The 12861-nt window shown below is 44.2% G+C and overlaps 1 protein-coding gene across 1 annotated transcript in view; it reads left to right on the top strand.

Annotated features, from left to right (window-relative positions):
• Window positions 1-12861, top strand: part of LOC308224536 (vascular endothelial growth factor receptor kdr-like) — a gene marked incomplete at both ends in the record, with an annotated part of 118106 nt that overhangs the window by 42101 nt on the left and 63144 nt on the right. Inside the window, 4 exons of the mRNA XM_080624572.1 lie at window positions 5261-5388; window positions 9154-9313; window positions 10702-10838; window positions 12213-12372. Of these exons, the coding sequence (XP_080480698.1) occupies window positions 5261-5388; window positions 9154-9313; window positions 10702-10838; window positions 12213-12372 (585 nt within the window). The remainder of the gene's footprint in view (window positions 1-5260; window positions 5389-9153; window positions 9314-10701; window positions 10839-12212; window positions 12373-12861) is intronic.

The following is a 12861-nucleotide window of genomic DNA, read 5'->3' as shown; positions in this document are numbered from 1 at the left end:
TCTCAACGATGGGGCTGCAGGACTCTGTGTCTGCCTCAAATCTGGTGTTGTGGGGAGTCAGAACTTGTGAATTCTTCTGGTTCTGGGAACATAATTCCAGCCACAGGATGGAGATTTTCTTGTTTTCAATGACCCTTTCCATGTTGGCTCTTATTTGTTTGGTGGTTACTTTTTGCTTCCACACTTTCTGAAGTACCCCTTTTGAAAGTACTATTTTTCTCTACAAGCATTCCTGTGTTTCTAACAGGAATCTCCAGGGGAAGAATTTGACCAAACCAGAATGTTTCATGTTGACTCAGGATGGCTTCTGGGGGGTTGCAGTCACTTTTGTTTTGCCTAAAGAGAAAATACTTTGCTTTCTGTTCAACCTGAACATTCCAGCACCAATCCTTTGCCCTGACCTGCCACACTGTTAAAGTCCTTTCTTTGCAAAGATCCAGTTTCAAACCAAGTGACTTTACAGAAGTTACTCCTGTGCCTAGAAGAAGCTTTGGTCCATTGAGCAGACCAGGCAACTTCCTTGTAAAGCTTTCCAAAGCATCTCTTAGCTGCTAATGCTCCTGTTAGCGTAAAGAACAGATTATAAACCTCCTCTCAGTGCTTTTGACCTTGACGAAGGCAAACTTCATGGGGATTATGTCAAAACATGAATTTAAAGAACCTGTGAAACTCTGCCCAGGCCTCCCAGCTAAGGTAGGACTGAATGAAGAAAATAAATAGTGAGGGGGAGAGAATTATCTTTAGCAGGAACAAAACAGGAATTTCACAGACATGAACAGCCCTGGATGGCTGTCCTCAAAGGCCATTTTGTGCTTATCAGCTCTGTGGGCTGATGGAATAGTAGCTGAAGGGAGAGGTGATGTTATCTCCACGGCTTTAGATATGATACAAATATCAAGAGACAAATTGCTGTCACGGTGTATGAAACGTGAGCAGAAATGAAAAGCACCCAAAATCCTGTACAGAATCCTGCGTGTGCCTCAGGAGGATGTCTCCAACACACAGGCAGGTGCCAGGATGCTCTAAGGTAAAGATCTGCAGGAGTATGCGACATGCTGAGCTCCTGGGGTGCAGTGGTGAGGGCATTTAAGCCCCCCAGCATCCTCAGCTGGCAGGACAGGGCCACAAGCTCTCTGGAGAGTGGGATTCAAATGCCAAGTGAGCATGACATAATTCCAGCGCTCCGCCACTTCCTGTTGATAGTCACCTCTGCTCCAGATAGCACTGAACAGAAGGACCGATGTCACTGTCAGGGGAAAGGGTCCTGGATCAGTGTTCACGCACTGTCACTGTGGGGTCTGGGGAGGGAGCTATACGTTCCCCAGGCAGCTGCTATAATTACATCCCTGAGCTCACAGGAACCTTCCCCGAGCACATCTCAAGCAGCAATTTATCTCTTTTCCTAAACAGAAAGAGAATTTAAACACTGCTGTGGGTTGAAGGGCTTCACTGCCTGGAGGTGAACAATGTTCCTGCAGGCACTTGACCTCTGAGTTGCTTTGTGCTTGATACTGCTGCCTGGCTGTTCCCCATGGCTGGACCGCAGGCCCCTTCCACTCCACCATCCCGCTGCCTTTGCTTCCTTCACTTGGTGTTTGTGTTCCCTCTTGAGCCCTGCTGGGTAAACAGTAACACCCTGGCCCGGCTGCAGCTTCCTGCAAACTTCCACTGACCTGGAGAGCCAGCCAGCCAGTCTGAGACCAAAGGGAAGGGGCCTTTCCCTTGCCTTGGACCTGGTGCTGCAGCTGATAAACCCCCAGCGTGCTGCAGCTCTTGTCTTTCTTCACATGCAATGAGCTTTGCAGCTCACGGTAAATTATTCTCTTTATTTATCCTATGGGAACTGACGGGTGTTTCTTTATGGGTGAGATTCACAGGGCACGTTATTCCCCAGCTCAGGAGGAACAGATGTGCCAAGCTACAGGGAAAGACTCTATTTTCATCAAGTGTTTCTTTGCTGACCATTTGCCCCTTTAGAGTTCAGTGCTGGGAACTGAGAGAGGATGACACCTGCATTTCCCATGCCACAGCTCTCCACATTGCAGCACTTGAGTGCAATTGATTTCTGTCATCTGGAATTGGAGATCTTCCTTGAGGCTCAGGTTATTTTTAAGGAAAAGTAACACTGTCCCTTGTGTTCCAAGAAGTTCTGTCTCTGAGAGACTTTGCTACAGGCAGTTAACTGGTTGCTGATGAACTTGGGGTGGTGGATGTGTTTGGGAAGCTGACAGTGACACTCCTGATGTTCCAGCAGATCATTTTTCCATGCCCACAGCCTGAACTACTTGAGAGGTTCCTGATGGACTCAGTTTTTTGTCTGCACAAACCATAACGAAGGTATCAGCTGGCAGTTGATTAGCTCCCTATTCAGTACTTATTCTTTGTCATTTTGTTAAGATCCAAAGCTGAGCCACTTTCTATTTGCTTATCTCTTCAGGGAACAGCCTGGGAAGTGCTCAGTGTCTCCTTTCCAACCCCAGTGGGGCCGGTCGCTTGCTGCTGTTTACATGGGATTTAGAGCTGCTGGAGCAAAGCACACACAGGCTGCAGGGCCCACAGAGGCTGGCTCTGGGGCTTGTGTCCTGGTACTCTTTAGTTCTTGATGATATTAGGTTTTCTTTTGCACAGAGGATTCCAGTTAGGGATGAAAAAAAGCCTCCCTGACATACCCAGGGTAATACAGTGCTTGACCTCCACCTGCAACTGCCTTTTCCTCTGGTTCCAGGACCCCACTCCCCGATGGCCCAAGATGGTTAAGCTCTCATGTCAAAACTGTAGTAGTTTAGCACTGCAAGTAGATGCCATATTAGCATCTTCGCACTGGGAGCTGCTCCATACACTCACACAAGTATCCCACCCTGTTTAGGAGCTCCAGTACTGACACTGAATTAGGGAGAAAAGGAGGCCCTTGGCAGACAGAGAACTCTTCAGGCTAAAGCTATACACTGGATAAAGCACTGAGATAACACAAATGACAGCCATCTGCTCACTGCACAGGGCTCTAGGAAACCTCACTGTAGGAAAGGGAGGGACCCATAAAACACAAAACCTTTTCCTCCTCTTCAAAACAGCGAGAATAATGCCCTTGAGACCTGACATCCACTAGTGATCAACAATCAATAACAGCTGAAGGCAGCCTTTCCTTTCCCAACCCCATCTTTATAACCCCAGCCTGCCTTTTGCTGTTGTTAATCACACAGGGATTTATAAACACTGTCTAGATTCCACAGACTGATGCTAGAAGGCTAGATTTATATATTTTGGCTTCAGATTGTAGCTTATGATCTGGGACAGTGTAATTCTAGCTGCTGGCTACACATACAGCAATTAAGGTGCAGGCTGCTATTAAAATCAATTAGGAATGAAATACAGCTTCTGTAAATTCATGCTTCCCATTCTTCAGTTGTTTAATGGCACCATGATGAGTACCTGCCCTATTTATAGCTGGAAACAGATGATTTTTGGGTCTATGCTGAATCTGCACAGTTGGTCGAGGTCAGTGCTGGAGGTAGGGAGAGGTGATGGAGGAGAACAGGGTTAAGTCATTATTTCTTTTCCCTGAACAGGAAATATGTTTGAGAAATTGTATTCCCTTTGACTAAGACATTTCAATCACTGCATAGTTCAATATTTTCTGACATTTTAGGACTGTTTAACATTTGCTTAGCTGCTGCCTTGTGATTTATGTTACTTTTTAAACAAACAGTGCTGCTCTGAAATTCCCTCTAAAAAAGTACCGGCAGGAATAGTTTCAAATTCAGAGTTCCATCTTTCCAGCCAAAGCAATTAGTCAAAACCTGATCCAGATTTGTGAAGTTTGCTATCAAGAAGCTCCTTTCTTCACAGCAAGTTTCCTCTGGTCCTTATTCTTGTCCTGACCCGTGTGACATGGCACATCAGTTGTCCTAGATAGTTTATCACTAGCTAGAAATAGATACGAATACCGTTCCCCACACACTTATTTGCACTCTGCTTCTTGCAAAGACACAAAAATCTTCTTTCTCTGCTTTTTCCTATAATGAATAATCCAAGGATCAACTTCCAATAATCCAGGATCTTACTGATCTGGATTGAGTATAAATATTTCCTATGAGTTTTAGGGATTGGAACCAGCTACAGAGCTGTGGTCTGGAGACGAGGTTCCTCAGCTTAAGGCTTGATTAGGGTTCAATTTCCTCATAGCACATCCTTTTTGAAAGTACTATCACAATACTTCAGAGCATATTTTTGCAACCCTGATTGTTCACAAACCTGCACATGCCAGCTACTTCCCATGCTTTACGTGAACCCATTTCCAAAATGTAATTAAATGTCCCAAGCTAAGGATAAGCAGGTTGAGGTTATTGTCCAGGGAGCACATCCTTTCCTATCAGCAGTATAATCCAACCCAAAAGTGGCTGATGGCCTATACCCTGTGGTGCTGTTGGTATAGCATGGGCTGAAGGGTATTTGCCACTTTGTACCATAAGAATATCAGAGAATGCTTTCTAGAAGAATCTTGAAGGTTTTAGGATTTCATAAACATGATTTAAATTTTCTAATGACCTTCACTGTATTCACACAATGAAAAATCAGTGAAGAGCACTCAGGAGCTTTATCAACTTACACTACTTTGGATTTTGATGTATTTCTATTGTATATGTATGCACAGTCTGATTTATTGTGGCACAAATATGCATCCACATATATGCGGTCCCCAAGAGCGTGACCAGGTCCCTTCACTGTTGGGTTAAACACATCAGTCTTGCCTGGCTTTGTCTATCCTGGGTCTACAGCCCCTTTTTGCATGCCTTCTGCAGTACTCTGGAGATCCTCACTTACAGAAAGCAGCTTTTCAGTTGCTTTACATTTACTGCTGTAAACCCATTGTAGCAATTGCTGTGGAATTGAGGAGTGCTGCAGGGTGATACCACCTATGAAAGAAATTCAGAGCACTGGCGAAAGAACTAACTCCAGTGCCATGGAGACCTGTGCAGCCGATTTATGAACTTCATTTTTGCCGATGGAGAATAGATAAGAAAAGCAGATTTTATAAGATTACACCGGTAAAACAGGGTTAGAAATGGGGTATTCCCATTCTCGGCCATTAGCTATAATCCCTAGATGACACTGGCATTTGCAAAGAACCAAGATGTGACTGAGTGTCCTGTCACATGCCACATGAGCCTTCTACGGGCAGTTTGCCACTCCATTACCCTGCCCTTATGGTCACTGAGGAGTAAAGGAGCAGTTTTGCAAATCAGTGTTCTTTTCCCTGCAGACTACAGAAATCCATTTGTGGAGATTCACCCAGAACATCCCGAAATAATCTACATTGTAGATGCTAAGAAAACAGTTGTTGTCCCTTGCCGAGTCACCTCGCCAGATATCAAACCCAAGCTCACCCAGGTAAGTGAGTGTTGAAGAGAATCAGTTCAGAGGCTGGGCTGCCAGCACAGTGGGTAAAATACAAACTACAGTGGATGAAGCTGGCTACTGCCTTGCTATTGAGCTGTGTTATTGCTGTTGAGCTGTGTTATTGCTATTGAGCTGTGTTATTGCTGTTGAGCTGTGTTATTGCTATTCAGCTGTGTACACGGGTGTTCTGGGGGATAGGCTGAGTTTATCACATATTTATCTCATCTTGTGGCTTGACGTTCCTCCATAAATTGGCAAAGATAGGAATGCTCAGTCCTCCTTCAGAATTCTTAGTGTAATACCTGGCTATTTGCTATCCTCCTGAAAACTTCTCTCTTTTATACCTTGAACCTTCTCAGAGCTGTTTGCCCATTTTTGCTCGATTTCATAGATTTAAAGCAAGTTTCAGCCTTGGGAATAAATGGCTGCAGCATCCATCTCTTGGGCAGCAGTTCCAGCTGAATGTTAAGGTTACAGAACGGTCTATGGAGGCCAAGGCTGTTTTGTGTAATAAAAATGGAAATTGAAGGTCTGGAGCTTCCTCAATTGATGGAGGTCTGGTCACTCATTTGAGGGGCTTTAGAATTGATCTGTAGAGAAGCCTGCCACGGAGTGAGGAACAGAACATAGGTCTCCTGGCTCCCACCCTGGCTTTAGCTGATAGATGTGCCTTTCTGTTCCCCTGCTTGAGCTGTCCCAATGGGAACAAGAGCTCTGCCTCTGCCCCTTCTCCACAGGGAGTTCTGGAGGGGCTGGGAGATGAGGCTGTTCTGCTGGATGGAGTGTGCCAGCAGAGCACAGACAGATAGGCTGATGCACCTCTGCTCCTCTTAGCAGTTGGATGTCTTAGTTGTTAGACGTCTCCTTCTCCTGGGAGACAGTACATGAGATCATAGAGGCTTGAGAGAGTGCTCTGGCTCCTGCTGAGCCCCATGGCACATTTCCAGTAGACGTGCCGAGGGACAGCACTGGCCTCATGGCTTTAACAGAGCTCTGCTTAAAAGTTGTCAGTAGGGACTAAAAGGGGAGGAATAAGGCTCCTCTCCAGCTATAGCTTAGCCCTTTAGCCTGGATAAGTGTTATTACCTTCTCCTCCTTGGCTATAAATATAAAACATCCCCATCTTGTTTTAGCCTACTTCAATCAGATTCATTGCAGGGGTTCTGCTGCCAGCACAGTCACGTGAGCCTAAATGTGCCCCTGGACCCTGGACCAAGCAGACCTCCACATTTATTCCCTTATTTATAGGCAGCTCTGCTTGCCAGACAAATTCTCTCCTTGTAATGAGTTCAAACACAAACTTGAAGTCATAGAATCATATAGAATAGTTTGGGTTGGAAGCCACCTTCAAAGCTCATCTTGTCCAACCCCCTGCAATGAGCAGGGAGACCTTCAACTAGATCAGGTTGCCCAGAACCACATCCAGCCTGGCCCTGAATGTCTCCAGGGATGGTGCATCCACCACCTCTCTGGGCAACCTGTGCCAGTGTTTTACCACCCTTGTTGTAAAGAATTTCTTCTTCAAGTCCTTTACCTTGCTGCTAGCTGCTGCTGGAACGAAATCTCTGGGAAGCAGCGTTGGCTTCAGGAGCCACCAGCCCCGGGTCCATCTATGGAAAGTCAGCACTTGTTTCGCCCAGTCTGGGAATGTCATAGCACTGCGTGGAGCCAAGGTGGCGGCTTCCCGTGCGAAGAGGAAGTGGGGCGGGAGAGGGGTGGAGGTGAGGATGGGGGGGAACAGGGCGATCAGACGGATTTAGAACATCCTCTTCTTCCAAATTTAATCTGCAGCAGACAAGGCACTTCAAAGGGAGGAAGGCCACTGTGGTTTCCTTCGAGCACCATTGACGCTTATGGTTTGATTGTTTAAATATATATTTTTGCATATTTTATGAAGATGTTTCATGGTGGGTAGTGTTGAAAAGGGCCTCCTGAGCAGGGTTATTTTTGCCTTCCCCTTGCCATCAGGGAGCAGAGCTGCCAAACCATGAAGTTCAGCTTTATCACATTTTATTATTCTTGTAGAAAATGTACTTTTTTTCTCCCCTAAATGAGGTTCCTCGTGTTACCATTATACTTTAAAATCATCGCACTCTCTGGTCTTTAAATATGTATGGGGAAAGGTACCTCTTGCTAATACTAAACAGATCCCAACTAACTCTGCAGATCATCTGCGTTATTAATAAACCCTTGCTAAGAGACACAGTTCAAACTTCTAATGTTGCTTAACATGGTTTTAATTGTAGGCAAAAAAAGCCCTTTCAGCCCTGTCAGATCTGGTTAGTCACCGATGTGTTTTGACGTGCGTTTGCCACTTACAGCTTTGACCTTCATGGGTGTTAAAGCACGACTAAGCCTCAGGTCTCAGATCTCTTGCTGTAATTTCCCCGAGTTTCCCTAATGGTTCTGAGCAGAAATGCCACAGTTTGATTACTTCAAGAGTATTTACATGAAATCCATGTTTCCTATGACTGTCAGAAGAGAATTGCTTTTCCCAAAGAAAGCTCCTGTCTTGCTGTGCCTCCTCCTTCCCCCAGCAGCATCACCAGTCACTGTCCCACAGTCCTAATTCCTTTGTCTTCGGTCTGTGCTGGAAATGTAATAACAAGCAACCTAAATCAGTGCCAGCCTGTGTCTATATGAGGAGTATGAGCATCAGCTCTCAAAGCCTGAAGCTGAAATTTCTTTGGAACAGGAGTATTATTTAAATTGAATCCTATTTAAACTGCACTGCCATACAGGATGGGTGTTTATTTGCAGACAGGAAAATAAACTGCATGCTGCATAACAAGAAGAATAAAAGCAGAAGTGCCACATATTCTCATGTTCTTCCCTATGAGGGTGCTGAAGCGCTGGCACAGGGTGCCCAAAGAAGCTGTGGCTGCCCCATTCCTGGCAGTGTTCAAGGCCAGGTTGGACACAGGGGCTTGGAGCAACCTGCTCTAGTGGAAGGTGTCCCTGCCTGTGGCAGGGGGGTAGGAACTGGATGAGCTTTGAGGTCCCTTTCTTCCTCATAAGCAGAACTTATAGACACCATTTTTTCAGAACATTATAAGTATTTCTGAATTTAGGACCAAACATGTCTACGTTACTAAGTTTCCTTATTCCTGCATCCTGTGATTTCCACCTTAAGTCATCCAGGCTGCTTCCTTCTGTGCCTCCTGGATATCAATAGGCTGCTTTGAAAGAGCCTCACCCCTTTCTGTGCTATAGAGAGAACCTGATGACTAGCCATAGCCCATAGCTTGTAAGTGACTGCTGTCAGGTGAGTTAGGAACATGAATAGTTCTCTTTTTCATAAAGATTTTTAAAGTACTATGAGATCCCAGGAGAATATGTGGTAGCCACATGTAGCATTAGAAGCAGCAAATTTTGTTGTTAAGCACTTCCAGAAGGATTACTCAACAGAATTAATGTAAGATAGTTGTAATATTTTCCAGTAAAGAGATGAGGGACATGGTTCCTATAATGGGTAGCATGGTATTTTGCCTAAGATCTGAAAAGACTGGTGCTACTGAATCAAAGGCCCAGTTATGATGTCCAAGTTTTGGATTTCAAAGACAGTCCTACCTTAGGGAGGGCTTTTCTATTTGCTTATGTTGATGTTGCTTAAGATATGTGTGGAATGAGACCACCAACCACTCGGAAAGGTCAAACAGTCACCCTGCCTGCAAGGAAGAACAGCCTTGGCTGGTTGCCTCTGTGGTCTGAAGGGAAGGGGAATGTCTCACAAGCCTTCCATCTGTTCTCTTTCAGTATCCTTATTCTGTAGAGATGAACTTCAAGAGGATGGTGTGGGACCCAAAAAGAGGATTTGTCATCCCCTCTCATGCTTTCGTTTATTCTGGTGTCCTCACATGCACTGCAACAGTGAATGGAAGCGTGTTCACCTCCTACTACCTAGCACAGAGGTTGGGTGAGTGGCAGCCACACGCCAAGGAACCACCACAAGGTTTCTGTTTCATAGCTAAGCCCCTGGGTATTATTTCTTGGTTAGCCTCAATTCTATTTGATATAATTGGTATGGATCTGTAGGAAGTCCAAGCAAACTCATTCTTCCCCTTTTTCCTATGCATTCGAACTTGGATTTGATTCATTCCTGGGTTTGAAAACTGACCAAGCATTGAGGTGGTACAAACTAGGAGCTTATTCAACCCTCACCAAGGCTTTGTTTGCTTGGACTGAGCTGTATTTACATTAAAACAACTGCTGGTTTAGGAGAAACCAAACAGTAACTTTCTCTTTGCTCATTAAACACACAAGATCATGGTATAAAAAGCTCATTAAACTGCTAATTGAGACCTTTGCACTGTTTTATAATTCCTCGAGGTGATTTATTGTACCCTCTCCCTTGTATTTACAGCTGAGCTTAACTCAGAATTAAAACCTAAGTTTGAAGCAAGTAGACATGACAGTTTTGATTATTGGGAGTTTATATACAGCCCATTAGGATTTATTTTTCCTTTGTTTTTGATGTATGTTCTTTCTCTTCTCATATATTATATTTCTGACAGGGGAGGGTTTATAGTGACTTCATTCCCATTAGGTCATGGCATCCTTCTATACAATTAGCTCTCAGCTTTGAACAACAGGCTTGTAAATTTGAATGGCAGCCAAATAAATCCTGCAAATCTCTCTCTTTTTCTTCAGTACTGGAGTAATTATTTTTTAGTAGAATCATGAATGCAAAGCTACAAAGCCCATTAGATCATCCCTCTGTAGCCCAGAAGGACCTGGGCAATATCTTACTCTAGAGCATGTATAGTGGTCAGATGTTTGTTTAGTGTGGGCCATCATAAACTTGATGCAGGCTTATTTCAGAGTTGACCTATTTAAGGCATAAATAAATAGATTTGGGGATCCTATTCAGAAAGAAAAGGTTGCTGGTCATCAGAGGGCATGAGAAACATGTTTCATGTTTTACAGAGATGAATCCTCTCGCAGATAGGCAGATGATGAGGCACTCAAAAGGATGAGCTGGCTTTGAAAACCCTTTCGAGGATGGCTGTGGAGTGATGAATGAGGGTTGGAGCCAAACCTGGCACATGCAAAAGAAGTAATAATGAATTACTGAGTCCATGTGATCAGTTTGATTAGCTGGTATCAGGCATTTATACAACTGACCTCATGTTTGCATTGTGGGGGCATTTCCCACTATTTGCATAGAAACGAGACAAGAAGGTGAGATGTTTTGGAACCTGGGAAAGGAGCAGATGTTGGAGAGGCAGTTGGAGTGCAGATTCCATCTCAACTGTGATTGATACAGAGTGCTGAGTGGTGATAGCTTTGGGTTTTTCATTGCAGAGGGCAGAGTACAGAACCTGGCTCTGAAAGCAACTCCCAAGAAACTGCTGGTTGGAGAAACTCTCTATTTGGAATGCAGAGCAGAAACCTTCATCAACGGACGAATTGAGCTCATATGGACAAGTCCGAGTGGGAAAGTGAGTTGATGAAAACTGTATTCTGCTTTCACAGTCTCCCCTTACGCAAAAGGAAGATCTCTGCACAGGGTTGAGTAAACTACTTATTCTGAGATACATCCAACCACTTGTAAGCCTACAATTGATTGTATTTTTAGTTTGGATCAATCAAAAAGTTCTCTGACCATCTTGAACCCGCAAATTAAACTGCAAATCTCAGGCTAAATCTCAGCTCACAGTGGCAGCCATGAAGGTTCAAGCTGTCAGAGTGCTCATCCGTCCTGGTGTTTATTAAGTAGGAATAAGTGAAACAAAAGCCAAATGTGTCTGCTGAGATCTCCACCAAAGAATGACATTAAAATTCCGAGTGCAGGTTCCTGAGCTTTCTGTGGAATGTAATACAAAAACGCCAAATTGGAAGTAGAATCCTGCAAGAGACTGAGCATTTGCTTTGATGTACTGAAACCTTTCAGTTCTCCTAAGGAAAAACAGAGGGATGATGGAGTATTTTCCAAATCAGTTCATTTACCTGAGATACTACTCATGGTTCTGTTTGATGTTTAGAATTAAAATGATTGCTTGTTTTCTTTTTAGTGCAACAAAACATACATTTCAAAGCAGCATATAAGGCCTCTTGGGGAAGCGTAAAATGTGAATCCTAAAACTTGATTATTTTTGATTAATTTTGTTAACTTAAAGAATGATTCAGTTTTGGTGAAGAAGCTATAGGAAATACAACACAGAATTTATAGAGTACAAGCAATAAGGTGTTCCTGAAGTTTGTTTCTTGAACCCCGTATGATGGGAGTTGTTCTTGCACGAACCCTCCTTAAATTTCTAACATTATACTTGTGAAATTTCTTGGCCAAATCTCTGGGATCAAAAAATCCTCTCGGAAGCAATAATGCTTTCTAAAAGTCTTCAGGAATTTGCATTGGCACGTGCATGTCATAATATATTGTATTTCTGTCATAATATATTTCTTTGTGAAAATAGGAGTTCTTAAAGATAGAAAAATACTGACCGACCAAAAACCCCAAAACCTCACAAAACCCCAAAGCACAACCCTGACCTGACAATGCCAGCAGCAGTTTTGCACTGAGATCCCTGGGATGTGGTCCCTGAGAAGGGCTGACCCGTGACACATCCCTGTACTGACCTTCCTGGCCAGATTTCAGCAGTTCCACTCTGCTTCTCTCTCTTATTAGACTTGATAATGAAACCTCACACAAGGGCTCTTCCTGCTGGTCTGTCTTTCATATTATTTATTTCAGTGATGGGAGATATGATAATTTGGATATGAATCACTGCTTTTCTTTACTGTCAGACTTTGAAATGATGAGCAGAATAATCCACTTTATGCTGCTTTTTGACTCCTCTTTTTCTGATTTCCAGCACCCTTATCCTAGGAGAACCATCGACCAGAGTGGCATGGTGTATAAGGTTGGCAGTAGCCTGACAATTGAAAATATCACCATGCAAGACGGAGGCCTCTATGTGTGCAAAACATTCAACGTGACACGGCTGGAGGCCAATGTCACAGTTACAGTGTATGGTGAGTTCTGCAGCTGAACCAGAATACCCAAGAACCAAGCTTGTTAAGCTTAAAGAAGGGAGAATGGCAACTAGTTATCAATTAATCATCTATAATCTCTAATCAATCTGTGCAGGAGCAGCACCCAGCACTGTGTGTTCAAAGAGAGTTTAAGACTGAGATGTGACAGGGGAGATGAGCTCTTAGGCAGAAGCTCTTCCCTGTGAGGGTGCTGAGGCACTGGCACAGGGTGCCCAGAGAAGCTGTGGCTGCCCCATCCCTGGCAGTGTTCAAGGCCAGGTTGGACACAGGGGCTTGGAGCAACTTGCTCTAGTGGAAGGTGTCCCTGCCCATGGCAGGGGGTTGGAATGGATGAGCCTTAAGGTCCCTTCCAACCCAAACCAGTCTCGGATCCTCTATGATTCTATGACATGGGTTAACTGGGAGTTGAACTGTTTTGGAAAACCTGGTTGCTGATGCTCTGGAAACTTGGACCTGCTGCATTGGGTG

Source organism: Psittacula echo, assembly GCF_963264785.1.
Source record: "Psittacula echo genome assembly, chromosome: 8".
Taxonomy (NCBI): Eukaryota; Metazoa; Chordata; class Aves; order Psittaciformes; family Psittacidae; genus Psittacula; species Psittacula echo.
This window is presented reverse-complemented; position numbering and strand designations above follow the sequence as displayed.